Below are 21,003 nucleotides of genomic sequence, written 5' to 3'. Positions count from 1 at the left end.
GAGAAGAAAAAAGTGCAGGGAACAGTCAAAGTTCCCCAAAACGAGCGGGAATTATTCAAGGCGACAGGCTGTCCATCGCGAATGCCCGAGCGGCGCGGTTACATAATTTACGCGAATGTTTTCTACATCTGCGCACCGGTGCCGCCGGTATTACGTGACTTTTTCAACGCCACCGTGACTCCCGCGCAATTAATATCGTCCTTTCAGAGAGAGAGAGAGAGAGCCGGCCACGGCCGTTCCGAGCCTCCATAATTCATCATTAGCGGCGACGCAATTATCGTCGTCCGGTGATCCGCAATAAAATGGCGACGAGTCCGCGAATCGATGATACGACCGGCCTATATTTGCCATTCGGACGAGTAATAGCCGCGCGAAAAGGATCCCCGCCGCGGTCCATCGGGGCACGATATTATCGGTCGTTTAAATTTCCAGTCCCGCGTCCGAAAAATGATCGACGATTGCGTTTATCTGAATTTCGCGTGTCAAAAAGATATCTCGCGCATCCCCCGTCTGCCTGCTAATTATTACTCCATCGTGAACCGCATAAAATGAGCGGAGCGACAGTCGCGCGGCTAACTCGTCTCGTTGGAAATCATGCATTTTCTATCGGTCGGGAATAGAGCGATACGCTGATTTCAAATAATACCACCCGCAGCTGTAGAATTCTAGGTATTATTCGCGGTGAGTAATGTAACTAGGTTCGGTCAGTAGCGCGCGCAAACCTCAATACGATCAAGGATTAATTACCAAAGCACTTGGTTCATTAACTAATTGGTAATTAGATCTAGAACGGGTTGATTTCGTTTTTGGCGCATCATGCCAAGCCGTCGTTAATGCCCGAGCCGGTGAGGGTGGCCTCTCGGATGAAACAAACTGCCCTCTTGTAATCGCGATTACACGCCTCGAGACGGGAAGCTAATTTCACGACCAGCCCTGCTATAATCGTCCCGGAATAATTTGAAATTTTTCATCAACAGCCCATTACACGGCCCGTTTTTCGGATTAAGCCCGATGGTTAATAATGAAAATTCATTTCTCCCCATTCGTTTACCGCGACGGCAATCATTCCCGTTTGCCGGTTGAAATTATTGCGGGCTACGGGAAGGGGCTTTAATAGAACGTAACGGGAGTTACGTTTTCGAGATTTAAAGGGCTCGCGTGATAACTAGAAATTCCGCTTCGCCTTTCTAGAATTGATGAAACCGTACAGAGCGGGGCGACTCTATTAACCGAATTGAGTTTTCGACTGTACATTAGGAACGCCTTCCGTTTCCGATAGTTTAATCCTGTTACCAACGCGACCAGAGGTCGTCAAAAATTGGCCAAAAGTGAGAGTCGAATTGCAACTGCGAGGAGGAAAGTTCCGCGACGAGCGTGATTAAGGGTCTTGTACACGTTTCGCAGCAATGAAATCACGGTCGACTAACAACCGTCATCGAGGTCTCGTTCGTTAGGCAGAGATGAGGAACGGGCTGGGAACGAGACGTCGCAAAACCAACGTAGACGGAAGTCAGCGTCGCACAATCGTGCCAGACGATTAAGGCCGCAAAAAGGAGGGGGTGGGCAAGGTGTATAAAGTGCGGTGTAATCAGTATTCGGCCGGCGCCGACCGGAAATTCAATTCCATCTTGGGGTTATAAATTTTTTGCACCGCTCGTAAAGGCGTGCTCGCGGAGAATCATCGTGATATATCAGGTGTCCCGCACAAAAGGGAGGCATCGGCCGAGCTGCGAGGGATGCAGAAGCCTCGGGACTTAACCGTGCCGTTAAGAGTCTTCTCAAAAAGAAATCTCCAATACCAGGAAAAAATCTCTGACAGAGACGCTATTTCTCCAACGAATTACACTTTTCATGGAGAAAAAAAAAAAAAAAGAAAGTCGACAACTTTCCTACCCCGATGATGGAGATAAATTTTATTCCGCGTCTAATTAGCCGTAAAAAGAAATAGGTTAAACCCGTGGACGACGATAAGAGTTTCTTATGCCTCGCGGACAATCGTAGGGAAAGGTTGGCGAGAACGTAAACCCGACGCTTTTGTCCAAGAATCAATTCCTATTATTGAAAATTATCTAACTTCTGCAGTCGACCACAGTAGTTCCGGCGTTTCCCCGTCCGAAGCGATAAAACCCTCGAATATCCGGATATTCCGCAAAATCGAGGTTGCTGTCGTCAGGAGGAGCCCGGCTCTCTGTGATTTCCTCGGTGCAACAAGAAATTCCTGTGGTCAGCCGGACGCGGATCAACGAGGAAACTTTACGCCGCGGAATGGACCCTCTATCGGGATTGAAATATGAATATTAAACGGTGAACGCGTCAAAGGCAACCGATCGCGTCCTCCCGCGACTTTAAACGGTTCGAGGGAGGACGATTCGAGGGGATCAATTTTTCTCGCCGCGGAATTCTTAAGACCATCCGACGACATTTTGTACCCTCGAGTTGAACCGAACGCGGGTGCAGCGGAGCCGCGATACAGGGATCGAGGGAAAAAAAGCGGATGAGAGTTAGGATTACTGTATAGACCGCGGTATAAGACGAAGCATTCGAATGGAAGCTGACTATCAAGTAGCAAGGATGGATGCCAGGCCAGACGGTATTAACCACTCCGCCTATTGGTATTGGCACGTGCACTCGGGGAAAATATCGGCGGCTCGAGGATTCGCGAATAAATCTAAATAACCTTCCCACAGGGATGCGGCAGTCCTTCGTATCTCCTCTCCGCGAATTTATTAAAGCCAGGGAAGAAAAGGGGGAGCGCGCGCGTCGCCGGATGCACATTGACTTCTACTACTGCGACGCGTCGATTGTCGTCGTCGCTTTGTTGGTCTAAACTCGAGAAACCGGTGCGATTATTTTTACCAAACGATTTTCATCAAGTGACTTCCCTCAACTGTAATTAATTATAAAATCGCTTTGCGTTTAGTCTCGTCTAAATAGAAGATAAAATTATTCTTTAATTGCGAGAGGAACTTTCTAAAATGCTTCGGACGTTCCAGTTCCACAACTGTTTCTCCGGTTTTTAATTAATTTTCTCGACTCGTTTGCCAAGCGACAATAACTCCATCGGAGAATAATAGAGAGCAGTGGGGAACATATATAATTTAGGCGGCTCGAAATAATAAACAGCCGCGCCTAAATTTATTCCCAACATTGAATCCGGCACAGACCGCAATATTTCGCCGATCGACTTGGCATTCATCCTTACTACTTGATAGTCGACTCGCCTCCGGAGGACTCGCTTTATATTTATGTACGAACATAACGGTTAACGGTAACCCGGACTGTTTCTGTTACTTTAACCGCGCCGCTCGTGAATCGTAAAAGTAATCTACAATTCTACGAGCAACAATACCGCCGTTCCGTAGACTTTTCATCCGTCTCGTCAAACCGTATCCACGTGCGTTGCGTATCGCACGGAACAAACGACGATTTTATTTTAGCTTGCCCTGCGTCTGATTTCTGCTACATTGTGCTGCTACTCCTTAAAACGATAGCTTCCTTCGTCTCTGCATTATTTTTCGCCCATCGCGATTAAAAACGTTTCGCGTTTCTTGTTAGGAGCGTTGAGCGCACTGAGCGCGTACAAGCTTGTAAGAGCGCGGGTAGCCATTTTCTAAAGTTTAAGAAATAACGTCGACAACGAACAGCGCGATATATAAAATTTCATGGAACAGCTATTTCCGGTTAAATTTGAAATGTTCACCTTTACTCGGCGGAAATATGCTCGAGAGCCGTTCTTAAGTTCTTTACAAATGATCCCACGTCTGTCAATGTATAAAATTTTCTGACACGTCCCTCTAATTCAATTATTCCGGAAGCGAGGAAGGTACTCTAACCAACGAGTAGCATAGCGCCGAAAATATCCTCCCGGTAAGCCGTCCGAATGTCCATTCCCGCTCGTCCTGGCCCTTAATTAAGGTGGAAAGTAATTCACCGAGACATCTCGCGGTGTATTATGATACACCTATAACTAGAAGGCTTAGGATCGTTTTCCATCAACGGGAATCCTCCGCGGAGCGCGAGATCCAACGCGAGACAGACCCATGGATTATCCGTGGAAGTGTGAAGAGGCTTTTAACGCGATATAATTTATTTAAAAGCCGAGCCCCCAGCCCCTCGAAAAAGGGAATCTCTGATGAAACAGCCTTAATTAGCGCGCAGTTTCTTACCTACGGGTTCCTCCTTTCTTTTTTGCCGAAGGAAAACCACGATGCTCCGCATTCTTCCACCCTCCTATTTTTTTTTCTCCTTCTATATTTAATCACTTCCACGGTATACCTTTTATTTTCTCTCCTTCTTCCCTTTCTTCTCTCTTCCTCCCAGTTTTTCACTCTTTTTTCCACCCGATAACGGCTTCCTTGTGAATTCCGTAGCGATCCCGTTTTGCAAGTATATTCGCCTCGTTAGAAACTGGATAATGGCTCGGTCGACCGACTGGACCCGAACGAAAGGGAACGCCGGATTGTTTGTTTATGAATATCGCTGGCGAATATGTTAATGACGATCGTCGAGCGACAGGGACGGCGAGAAACAAGGTCGATCGATCGGCCAATGAATGTTAAATAATTGGGGCCAACTTAATGCACGTAACCTGATTAACGCGACACGCATCGCGGGAATCAGATCGCATGCAAATATCGCCGGCTCGGCGCGGAATAGATGAATCTATTCGATCGTACTCGATAATTACTTTTTCTTTTTTTTCTTCTTTATTTTTGCCGCGTAGAACGCGCACACGCGAGCAGACGCGAGAGAAGAGCTTCGAAATGTATACGCAAAGTATCGGAAAATAAATAGATCGGAATTAAAACTGAATGACAACGAGCGTTTGTAACCGTACGACGAAAAACATTGATCGATTGAAAGGGGCGAGTGTAACATTCGAAACGAGTATATCACAATAAAATCGAACGACGGTAAGCGCGTATAATTGGTGGACGAAAGTATCGATCAGCCTGATGTAATGAAATAATTAAACGGGGTACGCGACACGCGAAGCGAAAACAATTTTAGCGCTCGCGACGGGGTCGATTTTCGGGAGCGAACTATTTTGCAACCAGCATAAATGTCGCGCAAAAGCAATTTGCATCGAAGGCAGGTCCTTCGTAATCAAGTTTCAGCAATTGCGCTCCCCATGCGACTCTATTTAATTCCTATTCGGCAAGAGTCTGACGGTGGCCGTCCGTCCGCGCGGAAATTTCCGCCAAACTTTTTCACGCGAGGAAATTAATCAACTTCCGCGAACTTTGGATCAGCGAAATTTTCCAAAATAGTGACCATGAAATTTTTGTAAATCAAAACTTTCATAGACAGACGAAATGGTACGCGGATACGCTCCAAGTACAGAAGCTTTTCAGCGAATTACGGGCGAAACATCCATTTACGAACGATGGAAAAATGGCGGGCTCCGTGTACCCAAGGATTCACCGGGCAAAGAATCACGAAGAATGGCGAAGAATGGCGAAAAATCATTCCGTCCATTGAACGATGCCCCGGCAAGAAAAGCTTCATAACTTGTCACCAGTAACGAAGTGAATCGACGGGACGCCTATTTCAGGGGAATTCACTTTGAATTTCGCCACCCCTCCCCCGCCCTTTACAACTTTTTCCGTTCTCCACCTTCCGCGGGACGCCGGTCTGCTACGCTTCCCTCGCGAATTACCTCGTCAGAAATTCAACCCTCGTACACAGCCATTTCGCAAATTCGATCTCCCTCCGTGAACGCTGCCGGGCGTCTCTCTTCGTGCCCGCGCCCAGCCAGCCAACCAACCGAGGGCGCACCCCGCGAAAGGCGAAACGAAGAAGTCAATGGCGTTACGTCGATTCGTTCACGTAATTCTCGCGTAGAGAAGTTTTTCAGAACCGGCTCACGGTCGACACCCCCTCGATTCGTCAAAGACGTGCATTTCCACCAAAAGGATTCAAGCTTATTTACGGCACCTCGTTCTGCCTCCATCGACCCCTCCGCCTTTTTATGCTTCTGATCGTCGCATCTATTATGTATATAAAAAAAAAACCGTTCCACAAAAACTAAAATCGATGCGTCAATATTAATTTCGTCTTCATACTCAAATAGACGTTAAGTGACACCTCATCCGATTTAGAAAGAAATCAGACGTTCAATTAGAGAATCGCTGAATTGTAACGAAACGTGAACCGAATTACCTCGAATGACGCTCAACGGAAACGTCGTTTCAATTCCATCAAAAACCGCGCGACTAATTTCGTTTCGTTGGATCCCATTAAATCAGTCCTCCGCGTACTTATCAGTTCGAAGTTGTCAGAGCTACAACGAGTAGCAACCATGTAAAGAAAGGAAGAGCGCGAAGCCAAGGGTAGCTGTGCGGCTGTTCGTTGCGCCAGAAACGTCCCCGCGACGGTTCCCTTTGTCTACGACGCGAACACCTAACCCGAGACGATTCTCAGGTGCAGGGACGAGGGTGGTGGATGCACGCTGGGAAACGAAGGTGGCTAGAAGTTCGCGTGGCGAACGTCACCTTCTGTTGAGCAAATTTTATCGAATCCACCGATCCAGCTCGGCCACGCGCGAGGTAGGGACGCTGCGAAGGGGGTGAAAGTGTAATACGTATCAGGGTGCAGTGCGCGCGGAAAGTGGAAAACGACAGTGACACGTGTTGTGTCCGACCAACAACCGCGTTGTGGTAAAATCTTGAGAAAAGGAAGACACGCGCGTACGTGTCCCTCCCAAAGAGTAGCTTGCACCAGAGTGGTTCTATATACTTTCGTTTTTATATATATATATATGTAATACTAACAGATATTTCTAATACAATCCTTGTTTTTCTTTCACGTTCGTGTGTTCCATTGTTTTTTTCAAACGAACGGACAATGTAAGTTAAATTGGAACAGTTGAACGTTGCTGCCGTTCACGCTGCGTTTCTAGCCCCCGAAGTTAACGCCATATTTTAAACGCAACGCGTGTACGTACGAACCGTTCCGTGTCAAAACGCGCAGAATTGCAGTCGGTTCCTTTTTTTCTCTGTTTTCCTGCCAAACTCGAAACATTCGAGTGTAACCTCGAAAAAAATAAACCGGGCAAAATTTTCGCTACCTATCTCGAACAGTGTTTTTCCGAGGTATACTAATGGCGAAAAGTTTTTGAAAAATTGAACGGAACCGTCCAATTTGTCGGCGGCGTGAATAAATCGTACGTACGGCGGACAAGTTTCTGCGCACTATTTTATTCTCCAAACGTGAATACTATCCGAATTTATACAATGTAATCGGCCGTGTCGAAAACAGGAACCGGGAAAATGAACAACGCATATTCGAACACGGATACACGGGGCGCACGTGCGCGCTAATTGCAATTTACAAGCTGGCCCGCCACGCGAAAATGCAAACACGGCTAAGGGTTAAAAAAATAGATCACCATCGACTCGATTCCTCCTGTTCGACTTAATAAATCCCTCGCTAGCCGTCGATCTCGAAATCCGAACGAGTTAAAAGCGATCGAGCGCAAAGTCTCGCTGTCAAGTTTCGCGTTGCTAAAATTCATTCGTTCCGCGAGTCAAGTAAAATCGCTCTAGAAACGAAGGACGAACTGCATCGAGCAATGACCCCTCTGAGGATTCTAATAAACTCTTTTAGAGGACCCCCTACTAAAATCCTGAAAATAAAAACGAAAAAAAAATAATAATAATAATTAGTAAATTGCTCTAACCGTGCTCTCTATACGTGCCACAACGTAAACGACGAAGGACCAGCGAAATCTCTAAACGATATCGAAACACAGCGTCGATATTGGCGTCTCGTGCGCGAGTACGGTCGCGCGTCCATCGTTCACAGCCATAGAAAGATCTCCCCGTAGCGAAATATCCGCTCGCGAGCAGTGAAACATTCGGAAGAGTGGACGAGGGCCCGACGGATCGGATCCTCGATCAATCCAAATCGGGTAGACCGCCGGCGGAGCTGAAGCTGTCCCTGGAGTCCTTCTGGGCTCGCTCGAAATGGTCGGCGGGCGACGCGTCGTCCTTCAGGCGGTTCTCGAATGTCAAAAAATCGGACCCGCACGGGCTACATGCCTGCGTAGATCGGGGAGAGATTCTCCGTTTCAGCGGTCTGTAAATCGTAACTTAGCTCGTCGAGTGTCTTTACTTGAAGCAGGAAGCTGTCCGGGCCGCCGTTCTCCGTGATCTGCCTGTCCAGCCGCGGCGACAGAATCACCGTGTTGTCCACGTTGCTGCAAAGCCCTTCCGCGTCGTCCATCATCTTCAAAAAATTAATCATTTTTTTGTTGTTGCGTCTCTCTCTGAACGTTGGCTGATTCGTGACCGGACGTATCTGAGTAGCGACTGGTCGATGTTCAAGATAGAAATTGAATTTTTTGCATCGATCTTTCGCGCAGACTTTTGTCGTTATTATCGCACGATGGAAATGGTCCTGTATCTTGTGTTGTTTTTATTCGCCCTGGCAGTGTGTAGTGTCGTATAATTTTAGATGGTCGAGTGACTTAGTATCCAGGAAATGAAGCAATTGAAATTTGCTGAAAATGATGGGATCTCGGAGTCCTTGAAAATAAAATACGATGAAAAAACGCGTGAGTAATGAAACGAAAATGCGAAACATGTGTTTTGCTTTCTTTTCCACGAGTGGAAAGTAGCTGTCGTGATATTTAATATCCCCTACATTTGGAAAGTCAAAAGTGAACTCGGTTCGACTTTCTTTGCACAACCGCGGCGCACCAATTCGCAATAAACCCCGACGCCTATTTATTAAATTTCAAGCAGAAGTTCCCGGAAACTCCCTTTAGCCCCGGGAAACTCGAGATTTTGAATATTAAACGGAACCAGGCGTTAAGACAGAACCGTGTACGAAAGGGTGATACGATTAGCGTACGAACAAATTGAAGGTAATCATGAAATCTCTTACTAGCTTAGTTTTCTCCTCAATGACTTCCACGACGTTGCCCTCCTCCGTGCTGGTAATAATGCCAGTTCCCAACTTCTTGCCCAGGATCTTCACCTCCTTCCTGCACCCGCCGGAAGTGTTCACCCCGCCGCTGTCGCAGCCGTTCGTGTTCGAGGCGGTGCTCTTCAAAAACTGCTCGTACGGGCTGAGTAATTTCACGTCCTGATATTGCGAGCTCATCATCTCTTGGCTGTGGTTCTTGGGGCCCAAAATCTTCACATCGTTCAGGCCAGGGAACAGCCTCGATGGCGACAGACAGTTTGCTTTATTGCCGAGTACCTTCGCGGAGAGATTCATTTTCGAATACCTGACACAGTGACTCGACCGAGGATAGAAAAACCCGCAAATTTACCTTGCCACTTGTGCTTCCTGGCCCGAGGATCTTCATGTCCGATTGGCTAATGGGCATCAACCCTGTATCCAATTCAGAATCGTCGAAAGCCGAAGGCAATTTCATCTTGGACTCGTACACAGAGTGATTGTCGTCCATCGTCGAATTGCCCAGAATGTTGAGGTCTTCGACTAAACTGGTGTTACTCTTCAAATAGGGCAACGTGTCGTTCAAAATAGACAGCGTTGGATGATTTTTCATTAGCAACGAGGATATCGAAGAGTGAGAGGCGGTCGATAGAGTCGAAATGTCGCTTCGATGGCTGAGGATGTTCGTTAATTCCTGTTGACTCGATGGCACCGCTATAGCTACGAATAAAATAAGGGAAATCACGGTGGAAGCACGAAACATCGAATAAATGGATAATCGAGGACGTAAATGGGACGAACCTTCGTCCTCGTGCTCGCTAACAGCAACTCCGGCGTCGATGGACAAAGGTTTCGAGCCCAGGATCAAATCGTCGATTTTCGACTGGGAGAGGAAACTAATGCCGTCCACAAATCGGTCATCGAGGCTCTTGCTGTCGAGGATCCGGATGTCCTTGTCCTCGAGGATCTCGATGCCGTCCATCGACATGGATTTCTGCGCGGAGGCGGAGTCGAGCACCATGATCTGATTATCGGAATCCCCGATGATGACTTCCCCGTTACCGCGCATATTCACCACATTGATCGCGTCCGCCTCTTCGCCGTCGAGGATCGTCACGTCGTGCGAGTTCTGCGCCATCAAATCGCGGGCCTCGCTGTTGGTCATCACCTGTCATCGTTAATCGGAACTAGAGTACAACTAACACGCGATTATCAACGCGTAAACGACCTACTGTCAGTCGCTGGTAAAAAGCGTTGTTATTCAAATATTTAGATCTATCTTGTAAGAGGATAAAAATCTGCTCGCAAACAGTCTCACGTATCTCCACTCCCGATACGATCGAGCGATGTTCTATCACCTCGTAACGGCCATCTTCGGTGGCGCGCACGAACTGTATTCCACCCTGCGCGGCCAGCTCCAACAGCTCGTTGCAATCCTCCATCACGGAAGACACAACAGGACCATTCTGGCGATCGGGCTCGTTTCTAACCGGCTCGGTGTACGTGAACTGGGAATCCAATGCCGTCACCAGGCTCTCTGTCGAAAGTGCACACCGAATGAACGCCATATCGCGGCGACGCGTTGAAAAACATCGCCCGCTTTAACAAGCCAATTATAGACGGCGAACAGGACGCCGCGAAGTCGTTTCGAGGCTGTATCGCGAGTAAAATCGTTCGGCTAACGTACCGGGATAGCGAAACGATCGCTATCGCTGCCAACTGTTACCGTAAATATTCGCGGATCGTGAAGCTTCAATTTAATCGAGTTATCATTATTTCACCGGAAACGAATCCGCTCCATTTCTTTTCGCCTTGCTAACCGTGTTCGTTCTCAGGTCCAGGTGGCTCGACGATAAAATTCATTTTCCCGTCGGGATCAATGCTCTGAATTACGGTGGCGACCACTGGCACCTTCACCTGGACGGCTTTGATCCTGTCAGCGTCGGCCGAAATTGTCGGGCTCAGGCTCATCTTGCCTGCCACGCGTAGATCTTCGGCTGTGGCGGGTGTCAGGATCTGAATTCACAAACGAAATCCGTTTATCCTCTTGCGAGAAAAAAGAAGAAAATTGAAATAAACATTTTTTACGAGTTGCATGAATCGAGGAAACGAATCCTTTTACATTTTTATGGCTGCCAGTCGGCGACACCTTGACGAGTACAGGAATTCCCTTGGCAGGCTTGAACAAGGCGAACGGAGTTTGCCCTTCGAGCAACGCCATCTCCATCGCCTTCGTGTCGATCTTGTCTATCACCACGGACTCCAAGATGTCCGGCTGTTAACAAAAGTGTCTCGATCATGGCTCGTTTTGTCAGCAACCAAGATTCTAGAATACTCGCTTTACAAACCGTCATCAACGAATCCTTGTCCCCTACTTCGATCGTCTGATTTCGATCGCCGTTCGGCAACTGCACGATCCTGACGTTCTTGCTGAAATTTCGTTTCAGGTATTATCTCGCGAAGCAATCGTCGAAAAAATGAAAATAAAACGGACGAAGCGTCGTCTGATCAGCTCGGACAGGTATAATCTCATTTCCACGGATTTAAGCATCTCCAAACAGCTACGTTCACTGGACTTACAAATTCTACCAAAATATCTATTTGTCTCGCCGCTAAGAAGGAGCCAATAAAAATTTCATTCAACTGTGACGACCCGAAAATGACTCCTCCGATAAAGAATGAATTTCTGACAGGCAGGAAAAAGAAAGAGAGTCAGCTTTTCTATCGAACGAGAGATCTCTCAACATTCAAGCAGCGTTCGCTCGGGAACGAAAGACAGACGCCCGTCCGTCAAGGGGCGAATTAAGCGTCGTTCAGCTCGATTCGGTGACGTCTACCTACTTTCTTATAACGCTCGGATCGTTGATGCCCGGCTGCACGCCCGCCGGATGTCGATACTTTATCCCGTGCTTGTACTCCTCGTGCGATCTCAAAGAGAATCGACGCGGGAACTCTTTACCGCATATGCCGCACACGTGCTGCATTTTCTCCGCGTGTGCGTGCGCTTTGACCTTGTGGCAGACCAAATTCGACATCTGATTGAAGCCCTTCCCGCAGAGCTCGCATTTGTACGGCCTCTCGTTCGTATGGGTAAACACATGGTTCCTCAAATTGCCTGACAACGGAACGGTATTTAACTGCAGCCACCCCCATCTCGCCCGTGGCACCCACCCCTCTCGCTCTTTCGCTTACTTACTTCGTACGAGGTTGTTTCAGAATTGTTAGGCGAGCGTTTAATCGACTGGCGAATCAGTCGCGGAAAGGGAACGAGAGGGTTTGCGGAACGTGTTTGCACAGCGAACCGTTTACCCGAACTGCGAGGTCAGGATTTTTCACTTGTTTCAATCACGCGCTCCGTTACGCTCATTCTCGCGAGATTCTCCAGATTCGCGCGATTCGATGTTCTCTATTATTTCTCGAACTCGTTGGGTTAAGAATCTCGAAACAACCTGTACGCGTACAGTTAAATGGACAATTGATAATTACCCTTTTGATGAAATCCCTTGCCGCAAACCTGACACTTGTGCGGCTTGTGTTCCGAGTGGGTCTTTCGATGCGAGATCAACGTCGATACTCTACGAACGTGGAACGGTACGATTTAATCGAAAATTCGAGCGTAACGCGAGACAGTGTCCTCGCGCATAATGAGAGCTTTTTCAATGTAGGTAAATGGGACGAAAATTATACGTAATCCCGCAGACGTTTCTAGATCGCCGTTTCGTTACCGAATCAATTGCTCATTCACAAAGAGTTCCCTCGAGCTCGAGAGAAACGAGACCATTTCGGTTAATGCGTCGCTATAATCCATTCAAGCGGACTCGTTGGGGGAAAAAATGATACGCTCTATTAGAATTAATTTATAAAAATATCCAAGTGTTCGCGTTCATTAAAAAATGTTTCTTTTCCACGCGCGCGCGCGCGCGATCGCGAAACGCTAATGATCCACAGCGTGCACTTTAAACTTGACCCGTGTCGTTATTTTCTCCCCAAGAGGAGGCTGTATAATAGTTTTAATAAAGCGTTGTTCGCCGTAATACTCGAAACGGAATTTAAACGGCGCCACGGGCAACGAAAAACGGCCGATCGATGGGTGAACATGGATATTTTGTAGTTACTGAAAGTTTCCAGACCTGTTGAAAGTTTTTTTGCAAAATTCACAGACGTACGGCCTGGCGTCGCTGTGTATCGCCTTGTGCTGGCTCAGCGTCGACAACTGCCGGAAAGCTTTGCCGCAAGCCTCGCATTTAAAGTTCCTCTCGTCGGTATGCGTCGGCAAATGTCTCATTAACGTGTACTGATGCCGGAACTCCTTCGAACCTGAATCGAATACCAACCTTTTGCAACGATTTCGCCAACTGTTTACGCGATTATCGATCTTTCATCACGGAACAAAATCTCTGCTACAATTTCCTCGCTTTAACCTCTCGAACCTTTCGATCTTCAAAGTCAGCTCAGTTCTAATCGGTATGAAAGTAGTTATAGAATTGATCGAGTCACTCACAGATCCCGCATTCCCAAATCTTTAACGTCTTCCCATCTCGCTTCAAATACTTGACGAAATGGAGTTTCGATCTTGGATCATCCTTGTCGATCAGTCGCGTGGAAGTCGAAGAAGGAGCCTCAACGACCGGATGCGAGTACACCGTAACGTTATCGTCGGTCGAGCTAACATTTTGATCGAGAATCTGCATGAAATAGACATTTTTTAATTACCAAAAATTCTTAACAAAAAAAAAAAACTATAATTTTATAATACCATATTTACCTTGTATTTGAAAGCATCCTTGCCAAGAAACTTTGCCACGGTACTGTCAATGTTAATTACTTCAGAGTCTATAGCGACGTCTAGGTTCATACAATCACCCTTAAAACAGTTCACGTGAATTAGAATTTAACGGAAGTCATTCGCGGTGCAGAAAATCGTGGCACGCGCGACGTATACGCAGGCTGGGGTCGGTGATAATTACTTGAATTAATTGGTGATCATTTGTGGACGGCAAATTCGGCACGACGGTGACATCGTTCCTCCCCTCGGAACCTGCGGCCTCCTCTTTCACGTAAACCTCATAAACGCTACAAAACGTGAAATCCACCGATAGAACGTATTTCGAACGCTCGACATTCTTCGTTTCAATATTAATCATTCAAACAACGGTTTGTTAATCGAACACGCGAATCGATGTGACTGGGACGCGTGAAGAAAATTTTTCAAACGCACCTGATGACTTCGTCCGGGATGGGACGAGTGAATTGCACCTGCGAGTCCTCGTACTGGTTCTCCCCTAAAAAGTTGAACGTCGCCTCGCTTAAACGTCTGGATTCCTCTTAAACGTTAGCTGACAGTCTTATAGAAACGATGCAGAGCGCGACAGCGATATTAAATCTCGCTCTGTCTCTCTCGCTCTCTTTAAATACGATATTCGAACTAGATTCCGCGATTGCTTAGAAAATCGGTTACTGGCACGCTCGAGGACCGTTGTATAAATTAATCCGGAGAACAGAGAGCGCTATTACGATTCCGTTGCGAACAGTTTTACGCGGAAATGGAAACGGAAGATTCGCAATAAAGAACATAGTTAAACAGCTATTTTCGAGACGGTACTATTTCTCCGTTAAAACCCCCGAGTCGAGGATTAAGAATAAGGATCGTGCATATGTTTTTAGCAGGAAGCTTTTAAGATTCTTTCCCCGGAGGAAGGAGAGCACAATATACTTGTACTCTAATACCTCTTGTGACAAGATAATCCCGCTCTCCATCATCTCCCCGCCATTTTTTCCCATTTCTTCTTATTTAATAATCCATTGCCCCGTCTGTGACTGCTGTTACCCTCCCCTATATTCCATATGCTCTTTCGCGGCATCCGATCGTATCCAACTAAAGGAATTTATAATGGCTACAAATGAATAAACCGCATTACTCGCGTCGTATTGACCGAAAGCTCCGCAAGACCTTCGAGCTTCATCCCTCCGCCATCTGTCTCTTTGGACCTTGTTAAGATCCGCCATCGTTCCCACTCGTAACCGTTTCGACGCGCGAGAGCTTCGCGACTTTTTCATTTCCACGGTGTCTATTAATAACCAGGCAACGATTTCCACGTCGACAAATATTGACGATATCGAGGAATTACGGTTTTGATAACGCTATTAATTCGATCAAGCTTCGACAGCTATATATTTACGATACGTTTTCAGTCAATTATTCTTTCAACGTGTCGATGGATAAATATTACGATAGAATTTGGTATCGACGAAACCATTATCCGATTGTTAAGGGTCGCACGAGGCAATTGAAATGCGACACCGTATGACGAGATCGGCACGATCGGGCGTAGCCGACATCACTGACGGAGAACGATACGAACGCGTCGCTCGTAAACAAATTTTACGCATTTCCACTCGTATACTACGAAATTGTTTACTCCCAGCAGCTTTCTTACGTTTCAGAATATATTTTATTCAATGACGATAAATGACTCGCGAATTTTAATTAATTAACAATTCCTTTCTACTTTATTCGGTAGTTTGAAAGGTAAATCAGTGGATCTGCTCCACAAACTACGGTGTAATATTTTGGAAAAATGGAAACATCTATCCGGCGGAATGGACAAGTCGATTTGAAGTTTTTGTATAATATATTTCGTTGAGAAACTGAATACTTTACGATCCTGGAGCGAGAACAGGAATCGTTTAAATAAGAAATCGTCGAATTCGGTGTTCTAAAATATCTGAAATGATCGACGAATTGAGCGACACTGATTTAAATGGAACTGCCGACACAAGTGTGCCTCTTGTAAAACAACGAAACGATTTTTTCGTGCGTTCCATCCACGAGCCTGAGACGATATTATTACCGATCGCACGAATATACGGCGATGCGCCGCTCGAAATTACTTATTTAACTTCTCCCTACAAAAAAAACTGCAATCCAATTCCAATTTTTAAACAGGACCAAATTAATTTACTTTCCTGTGTAAAAGTTATTGGCGTTTTGCATGTAAATCAGTATTTAGAGATGTAAAATTTTTTAACTTCTTAATATTGCGACTTCAAAAATAAAATTATTCAACAATTAAACGTGCACAAATGACTCACATGAAACGATCCGACAAACAAACTACAAAGCTTCTTTGTAGTCATCACTCATAGATGAATTCTACGTACGTTTCACCTGTTAATGACTCCACCGTGTGTTCTATCAGACGATTTCCACTATCTTGACTCTGGTACCAGCGCAAGAAGCCACACGAAAGCACGCGCACGTTTGTACGTACCACTTTTTCTCTCGCGATCGTGTAACCGATAAAAAGGCAAAAATGACCGACACGCGTCCAGACGTGAACCCCGAGGAAAGAACTGGAAGCCATCGCCATTAGACACCGAGGCGTCAATAATCGAACGGAGAGGAGACCGGAAAGGACTGTCAAGGAGAACCGATCGTATTGGTAGGTTCGCGTGGCGATCGGCAGAAGTCCGACATCGTCTCGCCTTTCTTTTTTCCAACCGTCTGCCCGGCAAATAAACGAAAGCCGCCATTATCACGGCTCATTTTTCACGGTGACGGACAAACGACGAGTCGCGATCCGCGTCAATTCGACGTTATTTAGAATAGGTGGACGCGTCGGAGCACGAACGATGCGGAGGGCGAAGAAAATTCGGGGCGAGATGGAAAGGTGAGAAATCGGAGAGCGAAAAGATCGTGTTGGTCCCGCGTTTCGAAACGGGCCTGGTCTACTCACAGTTGTATCCTTGCAGCAGGTTATTCTGGGACATTTCTCAGCATCCGAGCGTGTCACCTTCGATACCGAGCCACTTTCCGCACGTGGACGTCTCGTAGCCCGATTCGCATCGATCGTTGACGGGGAATCGTTTGGGACGATCCCGAATCGGTTCGCCCATATCGCCACCAAACGGTCAACTTGGGAAACGCTGTTGGCCAATGGCGTAACTTTCCAGTTTTTTTTTCCTCTATCTCTTTTTTTTCTCCTCTCATTGGACCTCTTAATCTCCTTTTACACGCGACACAGGGGTACGCGAGTCGCGCACGTGCACGATTTCTTGTTCCTTAGCGTGACATCAAGGAGCGACGAGAGATTGATTTGTATATTGGTTTAGAGGAGAGATTAGATACATCAGAGTGGTTGTTATTGGTGATCACTTCTGTTATTGACACGGAAGTGTTCGGAAATTACCGAGTGTCCTGTTCTAACCAATTCACGTGGGAGTCTGCCAGAGTGGTATTCTTTATTCAAAGTGATCGTTCGAAGCGGGAAGCTTGAAAACGGGGTCAACGATCCATCCCGTTGGACCATCCAATGGACGCGGCTGCCCTGATTGCGCGTAAGGTCGCATTAATATTCCAAGAAACACCTAAATTCTATCCGATCGTCGAGCCAGAAGAGAAACCATCTTCCATCGTCGAAGTCGCCGGAATTACCCACCCCCGCCGTTCCGTCTACGCCGCCCCTGTTCACGAATTCCGGTCAGGTACATCCACATCGACGTTCCCCAGCTTGCCGGCGTGGTCCGCGGCATACTTGCCTGACTCAATTATTACTTGCTACTTCTTGTTACCCGCTGTTTAAGTTGCCACGAGACCCTTCCCTCCTCGCTATTCCACTCAGTCGAGTCAGCCCTCTGACTGTGTTCAACCCTCTCCGCCCCTCTTCCTCGCCCGCTATGCGCGCTAACTACCACCAATAAGGGTTGTCCGTCGTGGTCGAGCGAGATATCGCTTACCCGGGTAGTCGAAGGCGTTTAAAAGGGCGAGAAAAACAAGCGCGAGGCGGGGAAAAAGTTGGGGAACGATGGACGAGGTGGATGGCTCGATGGATTTTCCATTTCGCTTGGTGGTAAATTTGCGAATTCCCACCTACACCCCGGTACCAGCCCCATCCGCCGCGTAACCCGCGCGCGGTTTCCGGGTGCTTCAAAGTTGGACGATGAAGGTGTGAAAAAGGGAGAAAAGTGGATTTCGGTTTTTTGGTCGGGGGAGAATGTGTGCACGGTGAGTTTGAAGTATTGGGAGAGACGGCGGGGCGCGAACCGGCCAGGGTTGAGCGTTACGATGAATCGGAAATAAAGGGAAGAGCTCTTATCTTGTTAGAGAAGTACACCGGGGGTAGATAGAGAAGTACAGAACGCGGAATTGAATTTGTTCTTAGTATTTAGTTTGTAAAATTGTTGGGAATTTGACAAATAAACATTTTCCGATATTTAACGCAAGGGTTGAAGGCTTCGAGTATTAACAAGAGAAGTATCGTTTACCGATGTTTAGGTTCTTCCTTAAAATTTCCATCTGAACGATTCTTCTAATGAGGGACGTTCGTGCCTGCAGGCAACTACACTCCGAACTTCCGCCAGTTGCTGCCCGTCAACGCGATGCAAATTAAATACAGCAAGTTTCCCGACGCCCGAATGGGTTTTCTCGTATCACGAATTAACAATATCAACCAGGAGTTTTCAGCCAGTCCACCGCCGTTCGAAATTCCCGGCGGAATTATTTTCTCGGAGGAATATCCGATTCGCTTCATCAACGAGCCCTTAACTTCTGCGGGAAGTTGAATGGCGGACGCGGAAAGACGGGTCCGGATGAAATGTTTTCACCAACTCCTGACCGAAGGGAGAGGTGCGAGAATCTGCGAGAAAGAGCTCGGCTGGGACGAAGGGACGACAATTCGATTTTGCAACCCAGATAAAGAAAGCTTTCTTCCTCGTTATAGGTTATCGACGGAGCTCGACCGATCTCGTTCGCCCTAAAATCGCGGGCGAAAGGGGGTGCACGCGGGGCGGGCGACGAGGGTGGAATTCCGGTGAAACGAGCCGGCGATGCTTTCGCTGCAGTAACCTTTACACAATGAACGACGCCTAATCGAATTCTTCGTTGGAAAAAAGTCGCCCCTTTTGCCGTGAGAATTCGCGACGTTCGAAAGGAAACGACGAGGGCAACGAGATGAGGGGTTGGAGGTGTTAAATGATCGAAGAGCTCGAATAAAAGTTTCCACTTGGGAACTACTCGCTGATTCGGTGAAAAAGCGTGAGTCTCGATGATAAAACCAACGTCTCGGATGTAGATTTAAAAATGACATATCAAATTAGTTTGTCATTCCGTTCGTCACGTCGATCATACGGTAACATCTGAAAGCCATTCCGATACCAGGATCGGTCCGTCCAGGCGAATTATTTCGATGCATTGATATTCTTTGCGTTGCGTTTTTCTAACGATGCTTGTTTTTAGCGGAAACACGATTCGTGCCGCGCTGCAGGAGTGCTTTGATAGAATTGGCCATGATTCCAATCACGAACGATTTTCAACCAATACTAACTGCTGCCTCGTTCAACGGTATATCGTTGCAGTTCTTCCGCCATTTTCCTTCCCCACCCCTCTCGTTTTTATTTCATTAACAGATGTTTCTCGCTGTACCACCAGTGACGAGTGAGAAATTGAAATATTCTTAAGATAAAAAAAAATAAATTACTTGCGATAAAAAAAGACAGCCAAAGCTTGAAAAAGCGATCGAAAAACTCTTTCGATCAATCCAGCCGAACCGAATCGAATCTGTTCTCGCAACCACTCGAGCCATTCAACTTTTTCGTCCTTCATTTCTCTAATTAAAAACTCCAGCTACCTAATTCTAACCTCTTTCTGCCCGAGACCATCGAAAATTGGTAAAAAAAGGCTGCGTACTGCCAATCTCGACTACCGATCGCGAAAAATACGAATCGACTATAGCTACGAGTCGTTTCGTCCTTTAAATTAATTTACAATTCGCGGAAGAAATATTGGATACATCCCTGCACTCTGTGAGGGTTAATACTTCCAACAGTCTACGCATAAAAATCACGAGGACGCTACCAAGCCCATCTACGATCAGCGAAATGTTTGGGAAATGAATTTCGTCCAAGTATCGCGCTTATCGGCGATACGAACCGGCGGAAACGACGTCGAAGGGGGTCAAAGAAAGTCCATCGACGAGGGGGGACGTGACGACGGAGGGTCGATCGACCCAAAAACAAAGCCGTCGATAGATACGTCCCAGCAACGTCGTGGAAACTCGGCGTGACAGCGACGCAGCCGGAAGTAGCGTCGATCCTCCTTCGTGGTTTCCGGTCTCGTCACCGTCCCCCGTGGCAGCGACACGACGATTGAATAACGGGTAAGGGGGACGACGAGGAGGACGGTATCGCGGCGCCGAACCGCCAACTGTCCAACTGTCCAAGTGGCCATTTTCGTCTTGGCTGGCTCCCGTCCCTGGCTCTATCTTGAATAATATCTCCGTCGGATACCGACGGGCACGTCTGCCGAGTCTTGACAAATACCACCGCGCAGCCCCGTACCTTTCGAGTTTACCTTGCAGGAACGTGCCGCACATATTTCGATCGGAACGCGGAAGGGAATCGTCCGCTGCGAGAGGGAGCTCTGGCCCTGGACCGCAATACATTCCCCGCTCTACGCCGCGCTCCTCGCGGATGCTGGAAAATTATTTCGGATCCCGATGGCCGCATACCGATTTCGTTAGCCCACGGAATCGTCCCGATGACGGGGACGTCTTCGACTGGTCGCGTTCGCAGATAGAATGCGGAGGCGAGGGAGAAATGCGGTGCCAGCCAGCTCTCTGCGAACTGCGCACGGAGAAGAGGGTGAGAATGGAGGCTTCTAGAGAGGTACAGGGTTGCGATTACCGACAGATTCGTCGATGGAGGATATCGACCTGGTTTTTACGCGATGGTCTTTCACGTCGACTCTACGGCGCCGAAAAAGACGTCGCTCTTTACTTTATTATTTGCCAGAGACTATTACGCGGGGGTGGCGTCGATACGGCGCCGTACAGGTCACTCGAGCGGCGGCGACGGCGGCAGTAATTTTTACGCGTTCGGAAATCTGGGTTCGGGGTAGAAGCAACACAGGAACGGAAATATTTATCTGAACGTGGTAACTGAAACTGGATGCAACGAAGTGTAATTCTCGTTCTCCCGCAACGAACGGTCCCAGTTCCTCGCGTCTCGATCTCTCCATCGGAAAAGTGGCAAACGTCAATCCGGCGGCTGCGTTTCTTGCCTATCTGAATTGCAAATTTCATTTTCTTAATAGCACCGTGG

The 21,003-nt window shown here is 47.3% G+C and overlaps 3 protein-coding genes across 6 annotated transcripts in view; 1 reads left to right on the top strand and 2 right to left on the bottom strand.

Annotated features, from left to right (window-relative positions):
* The window catches only part of LOC143424938 (uncharacterized), a 322,538-nt gene that overhangs the window by 16,450 nt on the left and 285,085 nt on the right, over positions 1-21,003 (top strand). The window lies entirely within an intron of this gene.
* Carpa (Carbonic anhydrase-related protein A) overlaps positions 1-21,003 on the bottom strand; it is a 416,930-nt gene that overhangs the window by 162,623 nt on the left and 233,304 nt on the right. The window lies entirely within an intron of this gene.
* Positions 7,899-16,712, bottom strand: LOC143427811 (uncharacterized). Its single transcript, XM_076902277.1, has 17 exons — positions 16,644-16,712; positions 14,126-14,189; positions 13,875-13,980; positions 13,673-13,771; positions 13,409-13,592; positions 13,038-13,224; positions 12,394-12,482; positions 11,749-12,022; positions 11,256-11,337; positions 11,030-11,182; positions 10,728-10,923; positions 10,266-10,444; positions 9,709-10,075; positions 9,281-9,627; positions 8,890-9,207; positions 8,116-8,229; positions 7,899-8,042 (listed from the first exon to the last, which is right to left on the bottom strand). Exons 1-17 carry the CDS (start codon positions 16,675-16,677, stop codon positions 7,899-7,901), a joined length of 2,937 nt encoding a protein of 978 aa, XP_076758392.1. The 5' UTR covers positions 16,678-16,712.

The sequence above is a fragment of the Xylocopa sonorina genome, chromosome 1 (assembly GCF_050948175.1).
Source record: "Xylocopa sonorina isolate GNS202 chromosome 1, iyXylSono1_principal, whole genome shotgun sequence".
Taxonomy (NCBI): domain Eukaryota; kingdom Metazoa; phylum Arthropoda; class Insecta; order Hymenoptera; family Apidae; genus Xylocopa; species Xylocopa sonorina.
The sequence above is the reverse complement of the archived record's forward strand: the minus strand, read 5'-3'. Positions and strand labels throughout refer to the sequence as shown.

What these genes read in the sequence shown, in the direction of transcription:
- LOC143427811 (XM_076902277.1), bottom strand. Translation starts at nt 16,677, where the DNA reads ATGTCCCAGAATAACCTGCTGCAAGGATACAACT. An exon ending in GATTTGGGAATGCGGGATCT is followed by an intron (nt 13,225 to 13,408) that starts GTGAGTGACTCG and finishes TATTCGATTCAG; the next exon opens with GTTCGAAGGAGTTCCGGCAT. An exon ending in CGACTGGCAGCCATAAAAAT is followed by an intron (nt 10,924 to 11,029) that starts GTAAAAGGATTC and finishes TTGTGAATTCAG; the next exon opens with ATCCTGACACCCGCCACAGC.